Genomic DNA, 24,307 nt, shown 5'->3' on the forward strand with positions numbered 1-24,307 from the left:
GCTCTTAGACTAAAAGGGCATTATCATAGTTTTCACAATTTCACAGTATTATTCCAACCTCCTAGTGTGGAAATATATATGAAACACAGGAAAATCACGTTTTTGACTGCACTGGGCCTTTAAAGAAAGTGCGCTTTCTCAAGTTACCTGTCAAGGTGACGTGTATGCGGGAAATGAAGTCAAGCGCAGGACACTGAACTACTGGCAGAACGTACTTTACTTAACACAGTAAAGAAAGTACAAAACAAACCTCCAAACAGGGAGGAACAAATAACGCATACAACCAGCACTGCCGACCTAACGGAAAACAATCACACACAATAACCAATGAGCGACAGCGGTTTATAAAGGGAATACAATATAACATAATGGGAAACAGGTGCAAACAATCAGGACAAACTAGACAAACACTGAAACATAGATCGGTGGCAGCTAGTACTCCGGGGACGACAAACGCCGAAGCCTGGCCGAGCAAGGAGGAGGGGCAGCCTCGGCTGATTCCGTGACAGTACCCCCCCCCCCTTGACGCACGGCCCCAGCCGTGCGCCGACCCCGGCCTCGGGGACGGCCAGGAGGACGCGGAGCAGGGCGAGTCGGATGACTCCGGTGGAAGTCCCTCAACATGGAGGGATCTAGGATGTCCCTCCTAGGGACCCAGCATCGTTCCTCCGGACCGTACCCCTCCCACTCCACGAGGTAGTGCAGGCCCCCCATCCGACACCTCGTATCCAAGATGGAACGGACTGAGTACGCCGGAGCCCCCTCGATGTCCAACAGGGGCAGAGTAGCCTCTCGTATCTCATTCTCCTGGAGTGGACCAGCCACCACCGGCCTGAGGAGAGACACATGGAACGAGGGGTTAATGCGGTAATTAATGGGTAGTTGTAACCTATAGCATACCTTGTTCAATCTCCTCAGGACTTTAAATGGCCCCACAAACCGCCGACCCAGCTTCCGGCAGGGCAGGCGAAGGGGCAGGTTTCGGGTCGAGAGCCAGACCCGATCTCCCGGTGCATACACCGGAGCCTCACTGCGGTGGCGATCAGCGCTCGCCTTTTGCCACCTGATAGCCCGCTGCAGATGGACATGCGCAGGGTTCCAGGTTTCTTGCGAGCGCCGAAATCACTCGTCCACCGCAGGGGCTTCGATCTGGCTCTGATGCCAAGGTGCCAGGACCGGCTGATAACCTAGCACACACTGGAAAGGCGTAAGGTTAGTGGAGGAGTGGCGGAGTGAGTTTTGGGCTATCTCTGCCCAGGGAATATATCCTGACCACTTCTCCTGCCGGTCCTGGCAATAGGACCTCAGAAACCTACCCACATCCTGGTTCACTCTCTCCACCTGCCCGTTACTCTCGGGGTGAAAACCTGAGGTAAGGCTAATCGAGACCCCCAGACGTTCCATAAACGCCCTCCAGACTCTAGAGGTGAACTGGGGACCCCGATCAGACACTATATCCTCAGGCACCCCGTAGTGCCGGAAAACGTGTGTGAACAGGGTGTCAGCAGTTTGTAGGGCAGTAGGGAGACCTGGCATAGGAATGAGACGGCAGGCCTTCGAAAACCGATCCACAACTACCAAGATTGTTGTGTTCCCCTGGGAGGGGGGAAGGTCCGTGACAAAATCCACCGATAGGTGAGACCACGGCCGTTGTGGAACGGGTAGGGGTTGTAACTTCCCTCTGGGCAGGTGTCTAGGCGCCTTACACTGGGCGCACACCGAGCAGGAGGAAACATAAACCCTCATGTCCTTAGCTAAAGTGGGCCACCAGTACTTCCCACTAAGGCAGTGCACTGTCCGACCAATACCAGGATGACCAGAGGAGGGTGACATGTGAGCCCAATATATCGATCGCGAACCTCGAGCGGCACGTACCTCCGACCATCTGGACATTGTGGGGGAGTAGGGGAGTAGGATCAGTACGTAACGCCCGCTCGATGTCCGCATCAACCTCCCACACCACCGGTGCCACCAGACAAGACTCCGGGAGTATGGGAGTGGGCTCAATGGACCTCTCCTCTGTGTCATATAGTCGGGACAGGGCGTCTGCCTTAGCGTTCTGTGACCCTGGTCTATAGGTGAGCTTAAATACAAATCGGTAGAGAAACATAGACCACCTTGCCTGGCGAGGGTTCAGCCTCCTCGCTGCCCGGATGTACTCCAGGTTACGATGGTCAGTCAGAATGAGAAAAGGGTGTTTAGCCCCCTCAAGCCAATGCCTCCACACCTTCAGGGCCTGAACCACAGCCAACAGCTCCCTGTCCCCCACGTCATAATTGCGCTCCGCCGGACTGAGCTTCTTAGAATAGAAAGCACAGGGGCAGAGTTTTGGTGGCTGAGACAGCACAGCGCCGATCCCAGCCTCGGACGAATCCACCTCAACTTGGAACACCAAAGAGGGATCCGGATGTGCCAGCACCGGAGCCGAGGTAAACAAGTCCTTCAGATGTCTAAACGCCCTGTCCGCCTCAGCCGACCACTGCAGACGCACCAGACCCCCCTTTAGCAGGGAGGTAATGGGAGCTGCTACCTGTCCAAAGTCCCGGATAAACCTCCGGTAGTAATTAGCAAAACCCAAGAACCGCTGCACTTCCTTCACCGTGGTGGGAGTCTGCCAATTACGCACGGCAGAAACGCGGTCAATCTCCATCTCCACCCCTGACGCGGACAACCGATGTCCCAGGAAGGAGATGGACTCCTGGAAGAACAGACATTTCTCCGCCTTCGCATACAGGTCATGCTCTAACAGTCTACCAAGCACTCGACGCACCAGGGACACATGCTCGGCTCGTGTAGCGGAGTATATTAGAATGTCATCAATATACACCACTACACCCTGTCCATGCAAGTCCCGGAAAATCTCGTCCACAAATGATTGGAAGACTGAAGGAGCATTCATTAAACCGTATGGCATGACGAGGTACTCATAGTGACCCGAGGTGGTACTGAATGCTGTCTTCCACTCATCTCCCTCCCTAATGCGCACCAGGTTGTACGCGCTCCTGAGATCCAATTTTGTGAAGAATCGCGCCCCGTGTAATGACTCCGTCATACTAGCAATCAGAGGGAGAGGATAGCTGTATTTGATTGTGATCTGATTGAGACCACGGTAATCAATACACGGGGCGTAAACCCCCATCCTTCTTCTTCACAAAAAAGAAACTTGAGGACGCAGGGGAAGTGGACGGCCGTATGTATCCCTGTCTCAGAGATTCGGTGACGTATGTCTCCATAGCCGCCGTCTCCTCCTGAGACAGAGGATACACATGACTACGCGGAAGCGCAGCGCCTGCTTGGAGGTCTATCGCACAATCCCCCTGTCGATGAGGTGGTAATTGAGTCGCCTTCTTTTTACAGAAGGCGAGTGCCAAATCGGCATACTCAGGTGGAATGTGCATGGTGTGAACTTCGTTCGGGCTTTCCACCGTCGTTGCCCCTACGGAAACATCTACACACCGCCCGAAACACTGATCAGACCATCCCTTGAGAGCCCTCTGTTGCCATGAAATGTTGGGGTCATGAGATGTTAACCACGGAAAACGCAGGAGAACCAATCAAATACAAACGTAGTATCTCCTCATGACACTCCTGCGTTTTCATCCTGAGCGGCGCTGTGACTTCCCTAATCAATCCTGACCCCAAAGGGCGGCTATCTAGGGCATGGATGGGGAAGGGCACATCAACAGGTACAATAGGAATCCCTAACTTATAGGTGAATTGGCGATCGATAAAATTCCCAGCTACGCCTGAATCTACTAGCGCCTTGTGCTGGGAGTGAGGAGAAACCTCGGGAAACACAACTTTAATACACATATGCGCAACAGAGAGCTCTGGGTGAGTTGGGTGCCTACTCACCTGGAATGACTCATCAGTGCGCTGCCTACCGCCTCGATTCCTAGGAGACCCTCCCCAGCACCGACCAGCAGTGTGTCCTCTGCGGCCACAGTTGGTGCAGGGGACGGCCTCCCTCCTGGTCTCTATCTTCTGGTCTCCCTAGCACCAGCACCTCCGAGCTCCATAGGGGTCGGCTCGGAAGTGCTGGGGGATGGAATGGACGGCCCTGAATCCGGACGTCCGCAGGTAGCCAACAGGGTATCCAGGCGAATTGACATGTCTGTCCACCAGTTGGTCGAAGCTGAGGTTGGTGTCCCTGCAGGCCAATTCCCGATGCACGTCCTCCCTCAGGCTGCATCTGTAGTGGTCGATGAGGGCCCTCACATTCCATCCCGCGTTGGCAGCCAGCGTCCGGAAGTCCAGCACGAACTCCTGTGCGCTCCTCCTCCCCTGTCTAAGGTGGAATAGACGCTCACCCGCCGCTTTACCCTCTGGTGGATGATCGAATACTGCCCTGAAGCGGCGGGTGAACTCCGCATAGTTGACAGTAGCGGCGTCTATTCCCCCCCACTCGGCATTGGCCCACTCCAGCGCCTTGCCGGACAGACAGGAGATGAGGGCGGACACGCTCTCGTATCCCGAGGGCACCGGGTGGATGGTTGCTAAGTAGAGTTCAACCTGGAGCAGGAAACCCTGACACCCGGCCGCTGTGCCATCATAAGCCCTCGGGAGCGAGAGCTGAATCCCACTGGACCCCGGAGGTGAAGCGATGGGCATCGCCGATGGTGGTGGTATCGTTGGAGAAGCCGTAGGCAGACCCTCTCTTTCCCATCGCCCAATAGTGCTCACCACCTGTTCCATGGCGGTGCCGAGAGCCTGGATCATGGCCGCTTGGTGTTCGATGCGTTCCTCCATTGATGGCACCGCCGCTCCTGCTGACTCCATGAGTGGTGTGTGATTCTGTCAAGGTGATGTGTATGCGGGAAACGAAGTGAAGCGCAGGACACCGAACTACTGGCAGAACGTACTTTACTTAACACAGTAAAGAAAGTACAAAACAAACCTCCAAACAGGGAGGAACAAATAACGCATACAACCAGCACTGCCGACCTAATGGAAAACAATCACACACAATAACCAATGAGCGACAGGGGTTTATAAAGGGAATACAATATAGCATAATGGGAAACAGGTGCAAACAATCAGGACAAACTAGACAAACACCGAAACATAGATCGGTGGCAGCTAGTACTCCGGGGACGACGAACGCCGAAGCCTGCCTGAGCAAGGAGGAGGGGCAGCCTCGGCTGATTCCGTGACATTACCTAATTTTGCTAACCTTTACTTAAAAAAAAATCGAAACATTCATATTCTTGCAATGTTTTATGTATGAAAAACATTAATTTATGCAAATTCAGAATTTGCAATTAATCGCACATAATTACAGCAAATCCTTAGATTAATTCAAATTGATACAATTATTGTTTCACAGCCCAAGTATATACAAAATAAATGCACAAGCTATACATAAATATAACATTTACATTTACATTTACGTCATTTAGCAGACGCTCTTATCCAGAGCGACTTACAAATTGGGGTTTATATCAACATTCTGCTTCATTACAATAAAAAAACAAGCAATAGCTTAGAAAAAAAGTTAAGTGAAAATGTATTTAGATCGTAAGGCACAAAAACAGCCTTCTAACATGTCAGGTTTCAGTATGAAAATCTGGTCTATATGGCTATAGACATTAAAGTGGAAGTTCAGTATTTTACAACTTAAGGTTAGATTGTTCCTCACCCTGAAAGTAGTTTATGGGCGAGGAGAAACTGTAATCTAACATTAAGTTGTAAAATACTGATCTTTCCCTTTAAAATCTAATACTGTATCGTAATAGGAAGAGCTGCATGTCATTCTGTTTAGAACAGATGAAAGTTAACTTGGCCTTCCTTGGCTGACTTTGACATACATAGTACTCTAATATGTACTGTCCCCTTTTCTCTTTATCGTCCACATGAGCTTAATTGTGGGTGGAATGCCCCTAGACGTGATCTGAGGTCTGTTTTTCCATTCCCCTAATGGTGAAGGTAAGGATTTGGGGAGGGTATACTGATCCTAGACCTGTGTCTAGGAGGTGTGGGCAACATCTACGCAGAACAATCAATCAACTTGTCGTAGCCCATGTTGGCTCCCAATGGCCCCTAGTCGTCAATGTTGGCCTCCAATGGCCTCTAGTCATCCATGTTGGCTCCCAATAGCCCCTAGTCATCCATGTTGGCTCCCAATGGCCCCTAGTCATCCATGTTGGCCCCAATGGGCTCCTCGTCGCTGTCCATCTGCTGGTGTTCCCAGTCTATCTCTGGGCCATCATCGATGTGCAGGATGAGGTAGGAAATGAGCTGGAGCATGAATTGCAACTGCACCAGGCCCAGGTACAAGTAGAAGTCGTTGCAGTCAATCGTGCACTGGTCGCCCGAGAAGTTGATCCCACACTCACAGTGGAAGACATTGGGGAGGTTTTGGCAATAGCCTCCGTTTTCACAGGGGTTTAACACACACTCGTCGAAGTCTACCTCACACCTGTTACAGACAAGGAATTTAATTAAATACATTATTATTTTATTAATTAAGATAACAATGAAATATTAATTATGAATTGTATTTAATATTATAATGTCAATAATATTATGATGCATATACATTGGTACAACATTACAAAACAGAAAGATATTGGGTCTCATTCACTAACTGTGTGTGTGCACAGATTGGTGCTTATAGTGGCCGTAAGATGATTGGCATTCATCATTCTTTCTTATCAGAAATGTGTTATTGAATTCTATGACCGCCTCAGACCACTCATACACACATTTCCTTGTTGAAACAAGTCAATATACAAATAAAAAATGTGGTATTTTAGGAGACATCAAATCTCCGTTTTGATTTAAACTCCTGACAAATGCATTCTTTAGGAGAAGGCTGGTTAAGGTATCACAGTATGTGGTCCTGCGTGACTCAGTTGGTAGTGGTAGAGCTTGGCGCTTGCAATGCCAGGATCATGGGTTTGATTCCCACTGGGGCCACCCATAGGAAATGTATGACTATAAATTGCTTTGGATTAAAGTGACTGCTAAATGGAATATGTTATTATTAGGGCTGTCAGAGTTAATCAGTTAACTTTTTGTAATTTTTGTCCACTTTTTAGTTTTATCGTAATTAATCACATTGTCTGAAAGCCTTCAAAATACACTGAAAACATCCCAAATACATAATCTATACAGCTAAAAACAACAATGCAATGTAAAAATAAGTTAGAAAGTGTGCTTCCTCAATGTACAATAATTTTGCTAACCGTTACTTTAGACAAAATCAAGACGTCAATATTCTTGTTTTTTTGTATGGAAAATCTTGAATTACATCTTAATTTGTGCAAATAGCGATTAATCACAGCAATTTCTATGATTAACTAGATTACTTTTTTTGTTTCGGCTGTTAATTGAGGACCTAGTAGTTGAGGACTGTAACTGTTTTTCATAAATTTGGTGTTTTGTATTGATTTTTTATTTTTTTTTTTACATTGTAGTGGTTATTGTGATCAGGGCACCCTCCGGAATGAGACCATGGTCTCAATGGGTTTTCCCCTGAATGAATAAATTAATAATAATACAAATGGAAAGTATGTACAGAGTAATATTAAAGTAACATAAACATGAATAAAAAAAAAAGTGTGATTTAGATTCACTCAGTCTGCGTTATTATACAAAGTTTATTGTACATATTTTCACCCTTACAAATTAGGTATGTACAGTATGCATGTTGTGATTATAGCTCTCTGGTTTTGTGTTAAATATACAGTTTCTCGTTATCAATTATCTGCTAGTAACTACATTTCTCAACCATAGATGTTCTCACTGTTTTACAGTGTGCAACTCAAAAGAATATGCACAGTATATACAAAATATATATACACAAGCTATACATACATATAAATGGTGTTCTATTAACATTCAGCTTCTTAAATTAGAAAACATAAAATACCTTAGAAAAAACATTTTCCGCAAATATTTTCTGGTTGTAAGGCACAGAAAAACAGCATTTTACCATGATGGACTTTCAGTATGAAAGTCAGATCTGGATGGATATAGACATTAAAATGAGCATACTGTATTGTAATAGGAAGAGCTGCAGGTCATTTAATTTAGAACAGATTAAAGTTAACGGTCACCTTCTTTGGCTGACTTGTTTAACACAAGCCATGTTGATACACATACTGTACTGAAATATGTACTGTATCACTTCACCCCTAATTGTCCAGATTAGCTAATCGGGAGTGGGATGCCCCTAGAAACACTGAGGACAGGATTTCTATGTACTCCCTAATGGTGAAGGTAAGGATTTGGGGAGGGTATACTGATCCTAGACCTGTGTCTAGGAGGGGGGGGGGGGGGGGGGGTAACATCGACCCAGAAAACTCAAACAACTCTTCGTAGCCCATGTTGGCTCCCAATGGCCCCTAGTTGTCCATGTTGGCTCCCAATGGCCCCTAGTTGTCCATGTTGGCCCCAATAGGCCCTTAGTTGTCGTCCATCTGCTGGTGTACCCACTCGATCTCGGGGCCATCGTCGAGGTGCAAGAGGAGGTAGGATGTGAGCTGGAACATGTATTGCCACAGCAGCAGGGCCAGATACAGGTAGAAGTCATTGACATCAATCTGGCACTGGTCACCTGTAAAGTTGATCTCACAATCACAGCGGAAGTTGTTGACGAGGTTGTGGCAGTAGCCTCCGTATTCACAGGGACCCGACGCACACTCATCAAAGTCTACCTCACACCTGTTGCAGACGGGGGATTTAATGAAGTATACTTATATTACTTTACAGTTATTTTATATTTTAATAATATTAAGATTATTATTATCAATAATATACATTGGTACAATAGACCAATTAGACCAGAAATATCAGCTATCACACTCTGTAAAGTAGCAACCTCCCAATTAAAACATGTTTTTATAAAATGGACCTACCTGGATTTATGTCAACTCCATCAGACTCCGTAAAAGGCATTTCCTTTTCACATTTATTGTCCAACAAGTGTTTAAAGGCCTTGATTGTTTAATTCTAACATTAGATTATCCAAATATGTCATACAAATGTATGTAATGTAAATCTCCAAAAGTATTTTTGTTTGACTTATAACACTATGTAATGCTCCAGCGCTAATTCGGTTAGTATTTTGGCATGTTTTTCTTGAATCAGAACATAAAATAACATTTATATAGCAAAGAGTATCCCTTAGGTCTAAATCACAGCAAATACTATAATAGTTTAAGCATATATTGCAGAACAGTGATTAACAAATGTTTTCAGAATATTTACAAAAAAATATTAACAGAAGTCTGACGGAGTTTGTTTTATGGAGTTGACAAAATGCAATATTTGTCTTCTTAATTCAAGTGGTATACTGAGTAGCAATTTTGTTTTTCCCCTGTTCCTTTATGACTCTAAAACAATTAAAATGAACATATTTGATCATTCATATTTTATCTTAATAATCTTCAAGGGAGATGGAGTTGACAGGTTATGGTTTTGACCATGGTGATATCAATATAGTTTGTTTAAATCGATCAAAAGTAGAGGACTTTCCCGACCCTAAGTGGTCTCGTCTTGTTACACTATATGTTATCAGGAAATGGATGGGGTCCTCATGATACAGTATAGTTGACCCTGTTCATTCCTCATTCATTTAGGATTTTAAGAAAAATTGGACGGAGTTGACCAAACCATGGGACACATCTTTAAGGATTCACAGTTTTAAGTCACAGAGGGCTATTGCAATGAACTATATAAGAACCGTTTTGGGATCTTTTAACATTTTTGCCATTTAAATGTTTTTGGGGGAGTTTTGGAGTTTGAAATTGGGATCCTTTGCTCAGGACAAGGATTGTCCCGATCTTCAAGAATGTCTGAATTACATTGAAATTACACTTCGGTTTCATTAAGATTCATTGACACAAGCATTTACTACAGATGTACTATTGTTTACAGCCATGGCTTACCATTGCCCTATAAAACCTGGCAGACAATCACAGGTGTTGTCCAGCTTAGAGCAGTTCCCCCCGTTGAAGCAGCTGTAGTTCCATCTGTGGCCAGGACACACGGATACGGGCAGGTTGGGGTATCTAGAGTAGAGCGACACAAACATACAAGAATGAGATATGACAGTTAAAAGTCTGATAGCTGGCATCATGGTTCAAACAGGATTGTTAGCTAGTTGATTCAGTTGATGTTTGTTTTATGTCACTATGCGTGAACTTGTATTGGCTTGAGAGGAGATTATTTTTTACAAAAAACATGCAATTACTTGAAAGAACTTGAAATTACTTACGGTATCTTTTCAATGTACCACGGGACTTCTGGAACCTTCTCACTGAAAGAGAATGATTTAAGGGTCATTTTGTGTTCACATCACCCTTTTATGTAATATGTCACAAACACAATTTAATTATAGCTTTGGATTGTTTTGTTGTGCTTTGCATATTTGTCTCTGGACATTTTCTCTTAGCGTTAGCATTTTGTTAGGTTAGAGTTTGCGGAATGGGGATTGGAGATAGGTTAGGGTTTAAGGGCAATATGGGGAGTGTTTGAGACTCACTTGCAGAGGGGCCCGGTCATGTTCCTGGGGCAGAGACAGGAGTAGTTCAGGAGGCCCCTGAGACAGGTGGCCCCTGGGCCGCACTTGTTGTTCTCACACGTATCCACATCTTTCTCACACCTGGCCCCCCCATACCCCGGCTCACACGTACATACGTAACCCTCCCCTAGGACACTGCAGTTGCCATGGACGCAGGGCTTGATGGCGCAGGTGTCCGCGTCATTCTGGCATTGTGGCCCAATCCACTCAGACGGGCACCTGCAGAGGGAGAGGTCAAAGAGGTCCTCACATACCCCCTGGTTCAGACAGGGGTTGGGCGAGCACACACTGGCCCCCCAGCAGCCATATTGGGGGGTGGCGACACCGGGGATCCTCACAAACTGCTCCTCTTGGGGCCTGGGAATGTTCAGGTCGGTGTCGCCATAGTAGGGCAGCGGGAGCCCACCGATCTGGACGGGGCCCAGACATCCAGCCAGGTTCCCCCCAGCCTCGGGCCCCAAACCCCCCAAGAGGATGTCCACTCCCTCCCTGAGGAAGTCCAGGCTCCCAGAGGTGGCGTCGGACACCTCCTTCTCTCCTCCCTCTCTTCCCCCATCCAGGACCATGATCCACCTGGAGGTCTGTAGATCCGGGGCTTCCATGGAGATCTCCACTGTGTGCCACTGGCCGTCGCTGAGAAGGCCTCGGCTCTGGACAGTCAGCTTGGGGGAGGCCTCGCCACTGCTGGCCTGTAGCTCCAGCACCAGGCGAGAGTCCTGGAGGGAGATTGTGAGGAACTCAGAGCCTTTCTCAGCGTGTAGTAGCGTGACGTCCGTCTGCCTGGTTCGCACACTGAGGAGGATGCTGCTGAGGTTGCGGCTGATCTTCTCATTGCCTCTGTAGGACAGTATGCTGTCATTCCAGAGGGTCACGTTGGACACACCTGGAATGCAAAACAGCAGAGGCTTAAAAGACGTAGGGTACTATTTTAACAAACCTAATGCAAACATAGCGCTGGCGGTAGCACTATAGGTCCCGGGTGTGTCAAAATTTTTTGCTATTTTCTCAGCCGGAATTATGAGCGCAATAGCTGGCGGTGGCGCGAAATGGCTGGGTTTTGATGAATAAACAAGTTGTAGGTGTGATGAGGTTTTGGCCACTCACTGGCCAATCAAGGCATTCCATGGCTTCGTACTGCATGTGTTTATCTCAGGTTGTGTAGGTTATTGATGGGTCTTTGCATTGTCATCAACTCTAATTCGGCTGGGGGCACAGAATATTCTTGTCTTAGTCCATTGTGGATTGATACTACAGTTTATTAAAGAGCATAGGTTACAGTAATGAATGATAGCAACAGTAAAAAAATAATAATCCAGTGTTTGATCAATATGTTTGGCGTGTTGACAGTCAACATTGTTGTAATTGGCTTCAACGAGGCTTCTCCTCAAATAAAAAAATGCTAGGCTCCCGTAAATTGTATTTTAGCCTGTGTGAGAGGCACATTCTCAATAAGGAAGATATAGCCTAAGCCTACCGTTAATGGTGTTATAGGACTGAAAAATGTGAATATGTTTGGAGGAGTGCATCTTTGGTATCCAGATAAGAGGCACTCTTTGGAAATGGGGATGGATACAAGCCGAATGGAGAATGCACTGCAGGTAGGCCTATGTGAATTGTGAATAATGAAATAGCATGATGGCAACAGCCTTGAGTAGACCCTTTAGAAACCTTTAATGGATAGGCTAATTGGCTAATTCATGGCCAGGATAAGGAAGAGATCAGAGACATCAATCAAACTAAACAGAAAACAAGCAATTGTTACAGGAAAATAACTTAAATGTTTCCAAATTGGAGTGTCACCGGATTATCTTATTATCCATCTCTCGTTCCATTTTACGAACATCCAAAATAATAACAGGAGCTGGCTAAAATAATGTTCAATAGCCTACATAGGTAAAAAGGGGATGTCCGCTCACTGTTTTGCTGCTGCCTAACTTGATCTTTTAATAAAGCTTTGGTGATTAAAATGTATTTCAAAGCGGTCTCACGAGCCAAACCCTTTATCGATAGTCTTGACTACTTGGCGAATGCATTGGGTATGACAAAAAAATGCCTTCATTGAGAGGAGGGTGCTTGGTTTTTTATCAAATGAAACGAAATGGGAAAAAAACATGTTTTTTATGTTTTTAAATATGAGGTTTAAAGGCACAAAAAGCACATCTCTCTTGTTCCATGTGCATATGGGCACTGTGCGTCACGGTTGGATAGGCTGCGCTTCCGCTATCAAAATCCATGCCATAACCAACCACTAAAACCAGCTTTCGGTTGGTCTTAAATATTCCCACCAGCGCATATTGAAATTGCCACTTTGGCACACATTTTTAAGGACACAACACAGTTATTGCAACCCCTCCAACCTCAGTGCAAGCAAGCTCATAAAACAGGTAAATTACCACTCCTGGCGCTAGGGTTTGAAAATAGAAGAGCTTTAACAGGTCAAAATTGCAAACGAGCGTGCGTTTCACAATTCTGCTGGCTTGATGCCATCCGAAAATAGAGCCTTAAATCCCTAACTTAAATATCCTCAGTGCCACAATAAGCAACATTGGAAAAAGTTACATTTGTTAAGACATAACAAGTGGGCTGATGATTGGAAATCAAAATTACAGTTTGCACCTATAGTACTGTATGTTACAGAAACGCAGTAGCCTTTGTTACAAACCATCAGGAAGCTCTACTGGAGGTTGAAACCATACATGACACGTTATCAGCATTATCCATCCATATGGGCTGCATTTATTAAGTGGTTGCACCAGGTGCAAAGGTTGCAGTCCTTCCAGATTGAGGCAGGTTGTTTAATTGGGAATTAAAGGATAAGTTATCTATTTTAGACCTTACAGTTATATGGTTCCTTACCCTGTCAGTAGTCTTATCTGCCAGAAAAGACTGTAAACCATGGTTTGAATTTATTTAAATAAATTCTACTAACTTCATCTAACTTTAGCCACTGCTAACCAAAAATCTACGAGAGAGATGGGGACAAGTTCAATGTTCAACAACTGGGCCAAATCACCTTTAAGTAACTAAGTCATTCACTTGATTTCAGTTGATTTGACTATGACATTTTGAACATTTGAACGGTTGCCTTATCTCTCCCACTGATTTTTGGTTAGCCTTAGCTAAAGTTATCTGAAGTTGTTAGTGGCTGTTTTAAAGAAATCCGAACCATGGATTACAGTCTCTCCTTGCCCATAGACTACTTTCAGGGTAAGGAACTATATACATGTAAGGTCTAAGATACAGAATGTATCTTTTAATTCCCTATGAAACAAACAGGTGCAAACTAAATCCAGCCCATATAAATGGATAACGGTGTGTCATGTAAGGTTTCCCTCCAGTAGACTACTGACAGGGTAAGGAACCATACAGTGCATTCGGAAAGTATTCAGACCCCTTGACATTTTCCAAATTTTGCTATGTTATAGACGTATTCTAAAATTGATTTAAATTATTGTTTCCTCATCAATCTACACACAATACCCCATAATGACGAAGCAAAAACAGGTTTAAAAAACCCAGAAATACCTTATTTACGTAAGTATTCAGACCCTTCGATATGAGACTCGAAATTGAGCTCAGGTGCATCCTGTTTCCATTGATCATCCTTGAGATGTTTCTACAACTTGATTGGAGTCCACTTGTGGTAAATTCAATTGATTGGACATGATTTGGAAAGGCACACACCTGTCTATATAAGGTCCCACAGTTGACAGTGCATGTCAGAGCAAAAACCAAGTCATGAGGTTGAAGGAATTGTCTGTAGAGCTCCGAGACAGGATTGTGTAGAGGCACAGATCTGGGAAAGGGTAGCAAAAAGTTTCTGCAGCATTGAAGCTCCCCAAGAACACAGTGGCCTCCATCATTCTTAAATGGAAGAAGTTTGGAACCACCAAGACTCTTCCTACAGCTGGCCGCCCGGCCAAATTGAGCAATCGGTGGAAAAGGGCCTTGGTCAGGGAGGTGACCAAGAACCCGATGGTCACTCTGATAGAGCTCCAGAGTTCCACCATGGAGATGGGAGAACCTTCCAGAAGGACAACCATCTCTGCAGCACTCCACCAATCAGGCCTTTATGGTAGTGAGCAGACGGAAGCCATTCCTCAGTAAAAAGGCAAATGACAGCCCGCTTGGAGTTTGCCAAAAGGCACCTAAAAGACTCTGACCATGAGAAACTGTTGCAGACTCTGGGGCCTTTCAGAACAGCTGTATATATACTGAGCTCATGTGACACTTAGATTGCACACAGGTGGACTTTATTTAACTAATTATAGACTTCTGAAGGTAATTGTTGGAACCAGATCTTATTTAGGGGCTTCATAGCAAAGGGGGTAAATACACCACCTCTCTGTTATTTGTTTTTTAGCATTTTTTTTAACTATTAATTTTTTTCATTTCACTTCACCAATTTGGACTATTTTGTGTATGTCCATTACATGAAATCCAAATAAAAATCCATTTAAATTACAGGTTGTAATGCAACAAAATAGAAAAATCGGCAAGGGGGATGAATACTTTTGCAAGGCACTGTATATACTGTATTCTATTCATCTGTATTTTAATCAATGGCACTCCGACATTGCTCGTCCAAATATTTATATATTTCTTAATTCCATTCTTTTACTTTTAGATTTGTGTATTGTTGCGAATTGTTAGATACTACTGCACTGTTGGAGCTAGGAACACAAGCATTTAGCTACACATGCAATAACATCTGCTAAATATGTGTATGTGACCAATACAATTTGATTTGATTTGATTTGAAAGGATAGCTCAGTTTCAAGGTCTCAGCTTGGAGAGAAGAAGCCTCGTGAGGTATTGGTCTGTCACATGCATGAATCAGTATTGGTCGGTCACATGCATGAACCAATAAGATTAAGGTGAATAACGCATAAAAAGGTACCCATAGTCTTATAGGAGAAGGCAATTCACTAGTCTTATGTGAAGACTAGAGTGAGGGTGTAACGGTACCATGGAAAGCCCCGCTGACAGCTGTCTGTAGGCATTTCTAAGAGAAGTGTCTACGTGGTCTGCAGCCACTACTAATAGCACGTGGTGTTATTACATATGTATGTGAAAGATACATATGTTGCATAGGAAGTAATGACAGAGAATCATTGAAGATGCACATGGGGTAATAAGGGAGATTACCGAGTGTGTTTGGAAATAGTACTAAGTGAATGTGGATGTGAAAGTTGTGTTAGTGTGGAAAGGACGTGTTAAGCTGATTGAAATTTTGATAATAAGCTGATTGATTGAAATTTGGATAATAAGAGATTAAAATGTAGAATAATAAGAGATATTATTACTATTAAGTACTGAGTGAATGACAGCTGTTAGGGGACTAGCTCCGGTGTAAGATTTGTGCGTATCTGAATGAAAACCCCAACCAGTTCTGTGTGAGCTGAGTTTTTAGAACTATAACGTTATCTAGGGTAGTGAGCACTAACAGGAGAAGCCATTGAAAAGTTTGAGAGGGTAACAGCTGAGATTGGTAAGGGCTGTAACAATGTTCATTGAAGATATGTGTACCTCTTGGGCTGCTGCGCTGTGATTGTTGCTGGTGGCGTGGATGTGAATACCTAAGATTTATAACTTATATAGGGATTCTGTATGTGAGATGAGAGAAAAGAGAAAGCACTATTCCCAAATATGCTGTTACTAGAGATAAAGTAACATATGAAGAGTATAATTGGTTACTAGAGATAAAGTAACATATGAAGAGTGTAATGGTTTACTAGAGATCTGATGAAGTAACAGTAGAAAAAATATATATATATACACAACTTGCACACCCACATGTAGACGTACGTAAGTGGTGTAAAAAGTATTAAGAGAAATGAATAGTATAATGGGTTACTAGATTTGACATAGTAACAATGTATGAATGTATAATGGGTTACTAGTTTAACTTGCTAGGGAGACTTATTATGGACAGAGCACGCCATCTACAGGGGACTGCTAGACAGTGCCAGCCCAGTTATTGTGAAAGTTGATCCCAGAAAGAGACTAGTCTCGAGAGCTACCTTAAAAAAAGGAAGCTCCCTCCAAAGTTTTTCTTCCCATCTGAATTGGCAGATATCTTTTATAAATTCAGCGCATTACATGTTAATCTTAAAATAATAGACATTTAATAAGTGTGAAGCAGAAAGTGAATATCCAACAAATTGGTAATAAATATATAGAGTAACATTGTTAGGGTAGACTAAAATTAAAACAATGCCTTCCAATATGGAGAAAGTTATCATGTTTGTTTTGTTTTAAACCTTGCAATACGGGGGAAAGCAGAACATTGTTTGAGAGTGATCCGAGTTTATTAGCAGTAGAGATTGAGAAGGTCTTCCTATTAGGATGAAGGGTCCTAGTTGAAGTAAACAGATATGGAGACTAGTGATAGTAACAAAGTGAATGGTAATATTAGTGGCTTTCAGATAGCACTCTAATAATGCAATATCTTAGTAATTTGAAGAGTAAATGTTTCAATACAAGGTCACATGACGAACAGAGGGATTGAGCATTGGGACTGACATTAAATTAGAGGCCGCCATCTGGTGTTTGGGTTAGAGATACGTTTCCTGTGGAACAATAGATAGCCAACAGTATTCACTGAACTCAAACAGGCTGTAAGGGACAATTTCCAATTATTATTACTCAATTCTATAGTTTGGGTAGCACCAGTGATTTAAGTAAGAAGGTAATGTCATCTAAAACAATAATCTGTTTCCATTACGTGGAACTGTGTCCAGAATTGAAGTATATCCAAGTAAATGTTTTTAGTACCGAATATTGAGCTGATAAGTCAGCACCAACTTTTTGAAGGTCCTAGCAGATTTGTTAAACAACAGGTTTCATATTTTGACTCATTTATGTCCCAGGGACAGTTAATACAGAACTGTATGTCAATGCAACATGTCAAAATGATAAGATTACAAGAGAGGGGCCTATTCTGCTTACCGGGACACTGTATCATTTGATGTGTCTGAAGTATAATTCTGTAAACGCATGGTTTTATCAAGACTTCCTGCTCAAGATGCAGTAAACTAAATTAAGATAAAGAGTTTTTAGGACTGATTTAAGATGTGCAAACTAAGTACATGTTTATTTTCTTTCTTCCAGGACTGATGGAATGTCTGCTACCAAGTTATTTTTAACGTGTTTATTAATGATTCTGTATCTCTCCCTTTGAAAGGCTTCCTAAGGCAGGTGCCTTAGGAGAGCAGTTATTGAGACTGTGTACTATACAATATAAAGGTACCCGGATCCGGTGTTAAGGGAGCTCCCAAAATAAGTAAGGCCTGGCAATTTTCTTTGTTTTTAGCACCCACACACAACCCACCTGTGATGTTAATACTGTGTTTCATTTATTGTGTGGGGTCTAATTATTTTGGTTTGAGTGGGTTTTCCACGGGTTAGAAAGGATGCACCTTAAAGGGCACACAAATGAAATTTTCTGAAGTATCTATTGTTAGAGTTTTGGTTGCACACATGTACATTCTCTTGATAAGAAATGTGCTGAAAAACCCAATGTAAACCTGATACTCAAAATGTTTGAAATGTTTGAAATATCTTAAATGATGTCTGAGGTACATGGAAATAAACACTCACTTAATAGAGTTGACTGACCTCTGACCTCTGTTCTGACTTTCTGGTGAGGCCTGATCACCCTTACTAGAAAGGCTAAGAATATTGGGTGACATTTAAATGTAATATGGAAACACTAATAATTAGGAAGAAGTTTATAATTTAGCAATAGTCCTATGTGTGATTCGGACCACGAGAAGGACAGAGAGAGAGCGCTGCCCCTGAATGAGGGACAGCTGTCTCTAGTCTATTTTACCATTACCTTATGGGATACAATTATTTCCTTATGGAGTTATCGAGTGATGTAATTCAAATTGTGTTTGTTATTAACAGGCAGTGTTGTTGTTAGTTTTTTTGGGACGCATGAATCACGATGTGAGTCATGTGTCCAAAGGGGGAATTACCAGTCCCCTAGGGCTCTTTGGTAAATATGCAAATAGATGTTGGTAATGGTTGACAGTTACTCCAAATGGATTGAAGTTTTCCCCACGTCGAGTGATATATGAAGTGTATTGCTGTTCGATTTGTTTTTGTCTGGCTTCAATACAAATCTCACCAGATTGGGTCAGCTAGATGGTCGGGATTTCTCCCTAAGGATTAGCCCTCTAACTCCCTGATCTATAACTCTGCAGTGAGATCGCCAAGATGATAGGGGAGTATAAGCCAATTTGGAGAAAAAAAATGTTTCGACTATGTGGTGTTATTCTCTTTGACATTTGTCTTAGACATTTGTATTAAGAATATTGGTAGTAGTAATAATTTGTCATACAGTGAATAGTTTTTCTGGATTTCCTGAATCAGAAATGCCCTAAACTAAACTGGTCTGTCCTCTCTCTGGGTTATGGCGAAGGTGACCACAGATGGTATCAAGATACATGGAAGGGATAATTTGATTGAGAACAGTATGAGCCTCACCCCCTCTAACCGGCTGAAGTAATGGCGACAATGGCGTTCACTATGGTCCTCCACCACTTCTACCGTGAGACCTGAGGGAAGGAGTGGGGTGGTTAACCGTGCCCGTAATTGATTTAGGCTTTTCCAAAATTGTTTATTTGGGGTATCAGGTTGATTGTGGATGTCTGCACACTTCAACATTTATAGTAATTTAGACTAAAAATACATTGATACCGTTCTGTCATTAACATGCCACTCACGACAAAAGCTCCATTGCCAGAATCCATCAATGAAATTGTGTAATGAAGCATATGTGTAACTGTATGAAGCGAAGGTCTTAAGTTAAAACATACTACTGCAATGGTTTTACGAGTACAACCCAGAATGATTGTAAACCCAGAATGAAGGGTTTGAAAGTGTCTGTAGTTTTATGCGTTGATTTTGTTTACTTACTACTTTGATTGTAGATTTTAGCTTTATTATGATGATTATGAATTAAATTAGACTCACTCCCGTTAATAACCTTTATTATGATTTATTATAATGATGTCTTTTGAAATAGAAGCTAAAATCGAAATGCTTACATTAAAATGTTATGATAATTATCACAGATTGAGTGATAAGGAGGGAATGTGATGGAACATTTTATGTTTGTGCTTTTCTAATAACCAATTTCTGTGTTCATGCAAGTGACTGATTGAACGAATCCTCACTATCAGTGTCTGCAATTTGGCAGTACGCCCAGAACCTTGTTTTGAGAACGAAAATATCTCAGTTTCAAGGTCTCAGCTTGGAAAGAAGAAGCCTCGTGAGGTATTGGTCTGTCTCATGCATGAACCAGTATTGTTCGGTCACATGCATTAACCAAAACATTAATGATTAATTAATTATGAATAATGCTAATATAACTTGTCTGTTTAAGTATATAAGAGAACTAACGGGACTGCCCCGGGAGAGGTCACTTCAGACCGGTACTTTATGCATCTAAGTTTGACTGTGACCTCTCCAGCATGCTGATAATAAACAACGATTCATTTAAGATTGACTTCGAGTGTCCCTGTGTAGAATTTGCATGACAGTTATTTATATATATATATATATAGATATAGTACCAGTCAAAAGTTTGGACACACCTACTCATTCTAGGGTTTTTCTTTATTTGTACTATTTTCTACATTGTAGAATAATAGTGAAGACATGAAAACTATGAAATAACACATATGGAATCATGTAGTAACCAAAAAAGTGTTAAACAAATAAAAATATATTTTATTTGTGAGATTCCTCGAAGTAGTCACCCTTTGCCTTGATGACAGCTTTGCACACACTTGGCAAACTCTCAACCAGCTTCATGAGGTAGACACCTGGAATGCATTTCAATTAACAGGTGTGCCTTCTTAAAAGTTAATTTGTTGAATTTCTTTCCTTCTTAATGCGTTTGAGCCAATCAGTTGTGTTGTGACAAGGTAGGGGTGGTATACAGAAGATAGCCCTATTTGGTAAAAGACCAAGTCCATATTATGGCAAGAACAGCTCAAATAAACAAAGAGAAATGACAGTCCATCATTACGTTAACATGAAGGTCAGTCAATACGGAATATTTCAAGAACTTTGAAAGTTTTTTCAACTGAAGTCGCAAAAACCATCAAGCGATATGATGAAACTGGCTCTCATGAGGACCGCCACAGGAAAGGAAGACCAAGAGTTACCTCTGCTGCAGAGGATAAGTTCAATAGAGTAAACTGCACCTCAGATTGCAGCCCAAATAAGTGCTTCACAGAGTTCAAGTAACAGACACATCTCAAAATCAACTGTTCAGAGAAGACTGTGTGAAGCAGACCTTCATGGTCGAATTGCTGCAAAGAAACCACTACTAAAGGACACATTTTTACATTTTACATTTTAGTCATTTAGCAGACGCTCTTATCCAGACCGACTTACAGTTAGTGAGTGCATACATTTTTCATACTGGCACCAATAAGAAGAAGAGACTTGCTTGGGCCAAGAAAACATGAGCAATGGACATTAGACCAGTGGAAATCTGTCCTTTGCTCTGATGTCCAAATTTGAGATTTTTGGTTCCAACCTCTGTGTCTTTATGAAACGCAGAGTAGGTGAACGGATGATCTCCACATGTGTAGTTCCCACTGTGAAGCATGGAGGAGGAGGTGTGATGGTGCTTTGCTGGTGACACTGTTGGTGATTTACTTAGAGTTCAAGTCACACTTAACCAGCATGGCTACTACAGCATTCTGCAGCGATATGCCATCCCATCTGGATTGTGCTTTGTGGGACTATCACTTGTCAAGCATCACGTCTGGAGGAAACCTGGCACCATCCCTATGGTGAAGCATGGTGGTGGCAGCATCATGCTGTGGGGATATTGTTCAGCGGCAGGGACTGGGAGACTCGTCAGGATTGAGGGAAAGATGAACGGAGCAAAGTACAGAGAGAACCTGTTCCAGAGCGCTCAGGACTTCAGACTGGGGCGAAGGTTCACCTTCCAACAGGACAATGACCCTAAGCACACAGCCAAGACAACGCAGGAGTGGCTTCGGGACAAGTCTCTGAATATCCTTGAGTGGCCCAGCCAGAGTCCAGACTTGAACCCGATCGAACATCTCTGGAGAGACCTGAAAATAGCTGTGCGGCAAAGCTCCCTATCCAACCTGACAGAGCTTGAGAGGATCTGCAGAGAAGAATGGGAGAAACTCCCCAAATACAGGTGTGCCAAGCTTGTAGCGTCATACCCAAGAAGCCTCGATGCTGTAATCACTGCCAAAGGTGCTTCAACAAAGTACTGAGTAAAGGGTCTGAATTCTTGTGTAAATGTGATATTTCTGTTTTTTATTTTTAATACATTTGCAAAAATGTCTAAAAACCTGTTTTCGCTTTGTCATTATGGGGTATTGTGTGTAGATTGATGAGGAAATTGTTTTATTTAATCAATTTTAGAATAAGGCTGTAATGTAAGAAACTGTGGAAAAAGTCAAGGGGTCTGAATACTTTTCAAATGCACTGAATATGTGATCATATACAAATGTAAGCAAGGTTTGAAATGATAATGTTTGAGTCAAGTATTATATCTGTTTGGGCTTGTTGCAGTCAACCTGTAGTCTCCAAACTATTTGTAATTATGTTCCACCCCCCTGACCATCCGCTCAAGAAGAAAATCGGCCCGCGACTGAACCTAGTTGATCCATGCACTACATAGTTAATCTCCTTAGACCTAGACGTATCTTCTAGTAGCATGTGTTGTGTTATATTGATTTTGTAGACAAAAATAAACAGAGAAACAAACATTCTGAGCCAGCGCTAGATGTATTTTTGTAAGTGTTGGAAAAACGCATTTGCAAAAATGTTTGGGTCTTACAGTCACTCCATCAAATAAATCAACAATGGCAAAATAACATTCCATTCAATGGATACACACTGATAGTATGAATAGGCCGACATAATAGCTTACTCTATATACAATATGCCAAATACAGAGAAGCAATTGCTTTATGTCTGTATTTCCTAACCTGTCTTTGAGAACCCCCAGCCAGTTCCACGTATTTGATCTATTCAAGTACAGCACACTTGATCCAACTAATTAAGCAGACCTGATTCAACTAATCAAGCAGACCACATTCAGCTAATGAAGGGCTTGATGATTAGTGAGCTACCAGTAATTAATCAGGTGTGCTGATACTGGATTAGGTCAAATAATTTGAACTTTCTGGGGTATTCAAGGAGAGGTTTTGGAAACATTTCTGTAAGTAATAGTGAATTCTGCAGAATGGAATTTGGTTGATAATCTCTTGATAATCTTTTCAGAATGGGGTTCTCGAACTAACAACTCACACTCAAAGCCCTGGGAGAGGGACTGGCAGGCTGCGGTCGAGGGGCATGGAGACAGTTCACACCACTTGACCTCCTCACAGCAACGCCCTCCAGTGTTGGGAGGGCAATTGCAGATGAAGTCGTCCCACATGGCGTAGCACACGCCGCTGTTCAGACACGGGTTTTTCTGGGGGAGACAAACAATAACTCTGTCAAGCAGTTGACTTTGTCATGGTGGGGCAACTGTGTTGTGTCATGGGGCAACTGTGTTGTCATGGGGCAACTGTGCTGTGTCATGGGGCAAATATGTTGTCAAAGAGAATATGCATGAAGAGTTCAAGGATCTGCTTCTCCAATAGACATCCCTAATCACACTTATAGGCAATGTCATTAGCTAGCTAAGCTCATGCGCAGAAATGAGAGAAAAGGGACGGACCAAGCAGGCAACAAAAGACTGAACTGAGTATGGTGGAAAGATTAGGGGGTTTATTTTCCTAAACCTTAAATTACACTACATGACCAAAAGTATGTGGACACCTGCTCGTGGACAACATCTCATTCCAAAATCATGGGCATTAATATGGAGTTGGTCCCCGCTTTGCTGCTATAACAGCCTTCACTCTTCTGGGAAGGCTTTCCACTAGATGTTGGAGCAGTGCTGCAGTGACTTGCTTCCATTCAGCCACAAGAGCATTAGTGAGGTCGGGCACTGATTTTGGGCGATTAGGCCTGGCTCGCAGTCAGCGTTTCAATTCATCCCAAAGGTGTTCGATGGGGTTGAGGTCAGGGCTCTGTGCAGGCCAGTCAAGTTCTTCCACACCGATCTCAACAAACCATTTCTGTATGGACCTCGCTTTGTGCACGGGGACATTGTCATGCAGAAACAGGAAATTGCCTTCCCCAAACTGGCAAAAAAGTTGGAGGCACAGAATCGTCTAGAATGTCATTGTACGCTGTAGTGTTAAGATTTCCCTTCACTGGAACTAAGGGGCCTAGCCTGAACCATGAAAAACAGCCCCAGGGCGTTATTCCTCCTCCACCAAACTTTACAGTTGGCACTATGCATTCGGGCGGGTAGTGTTCTCCTGGCATCCGCCAAACCCAGATTCGTCTGTCGGACTGCCAGATGGTGAAGAGTGATTCATCACTCCAGAGAACACGTTTCCACTGCTCCAGAGTCCAGTGAAGGCGAGCTTTACACCACTCCAGCAGACGCTTGGCAATGTGCATTGGGATCTTAGGCTTGTGTGCGGCTGCTCGGCCATAGAAACCCATTTCATGAAGCTCCCGATGAACAGTTCTTGTGCTGACGTTGCTTCCAGAGGCAATTTGGAACTCGGCAGTAAGCGTTGCAGCCGAGGACAGATGATTTTGGCAGTCCCGTTCTGTGAGCTTGTGTTGCCTACCACTTCACGGCTGAACCATTGTTGCTCCTAGACGTTTCCACTTCATAATAACAGCACTTACAGTTGACCGGGGCAG

At 43.2% G+C, this 24,307-nt stretch overlaps 1 protein-coding gene across 1 annotated transcript in view; it reads right to left on the reverse strand.

The window, feature by feature from the left end:
• Positions 1 to 6,129: 6,129 nt before the first annotated feature.
• LOC311150511 (protein crumbs homolog 1-like) overlaps positions 6,130 to 24,307 on the reverse strand; it is a gene marked incomplete at both ends in the record, with an annotated part of 45,004 nt that continues 26,826 nt past the window's right edge. The window contains 6 exons of the mRNA XM_084187999.1: positions 6,130 to 6,418; positions 8,440 to 8,667; positions 9,894 to 10,016; positions 10,223 to 10,264; positions 10,490 to 11,411; positions 22,847 to 23,012. Coding sequence (XP_084044125.1) covers positions 6,130 to 6,418; positions 8,440 to 8,667; positions 9,894 to 10,016; positions 10,223 to 10,264; positions 10,490 to 11,411; positions 22,847 to 23,012 — 1,770 coding nt within the window. The remainder of the gene's footprint in view (positions 6,419 to 8,439; positions 8,668 to 9,893; positions 10,017 to 10,222; positions 10,265 to 10,489; positions 11,412 to 22,846; positions 23,013 to 24,307) is intronic.

The sequence above is a fragment of the Coregonus lavaretus genome, assembly GCF_964263955.1.
Source record: "Coregonus lavaretus genome assembly, chromosome: 23".
Taxonomy (NCBI): Eukaryota; Metazoa; Chordata; class Actinopteri; order Salmoniformes; family Salmonidae; genus Coregonus; species Coregonus lavaretus.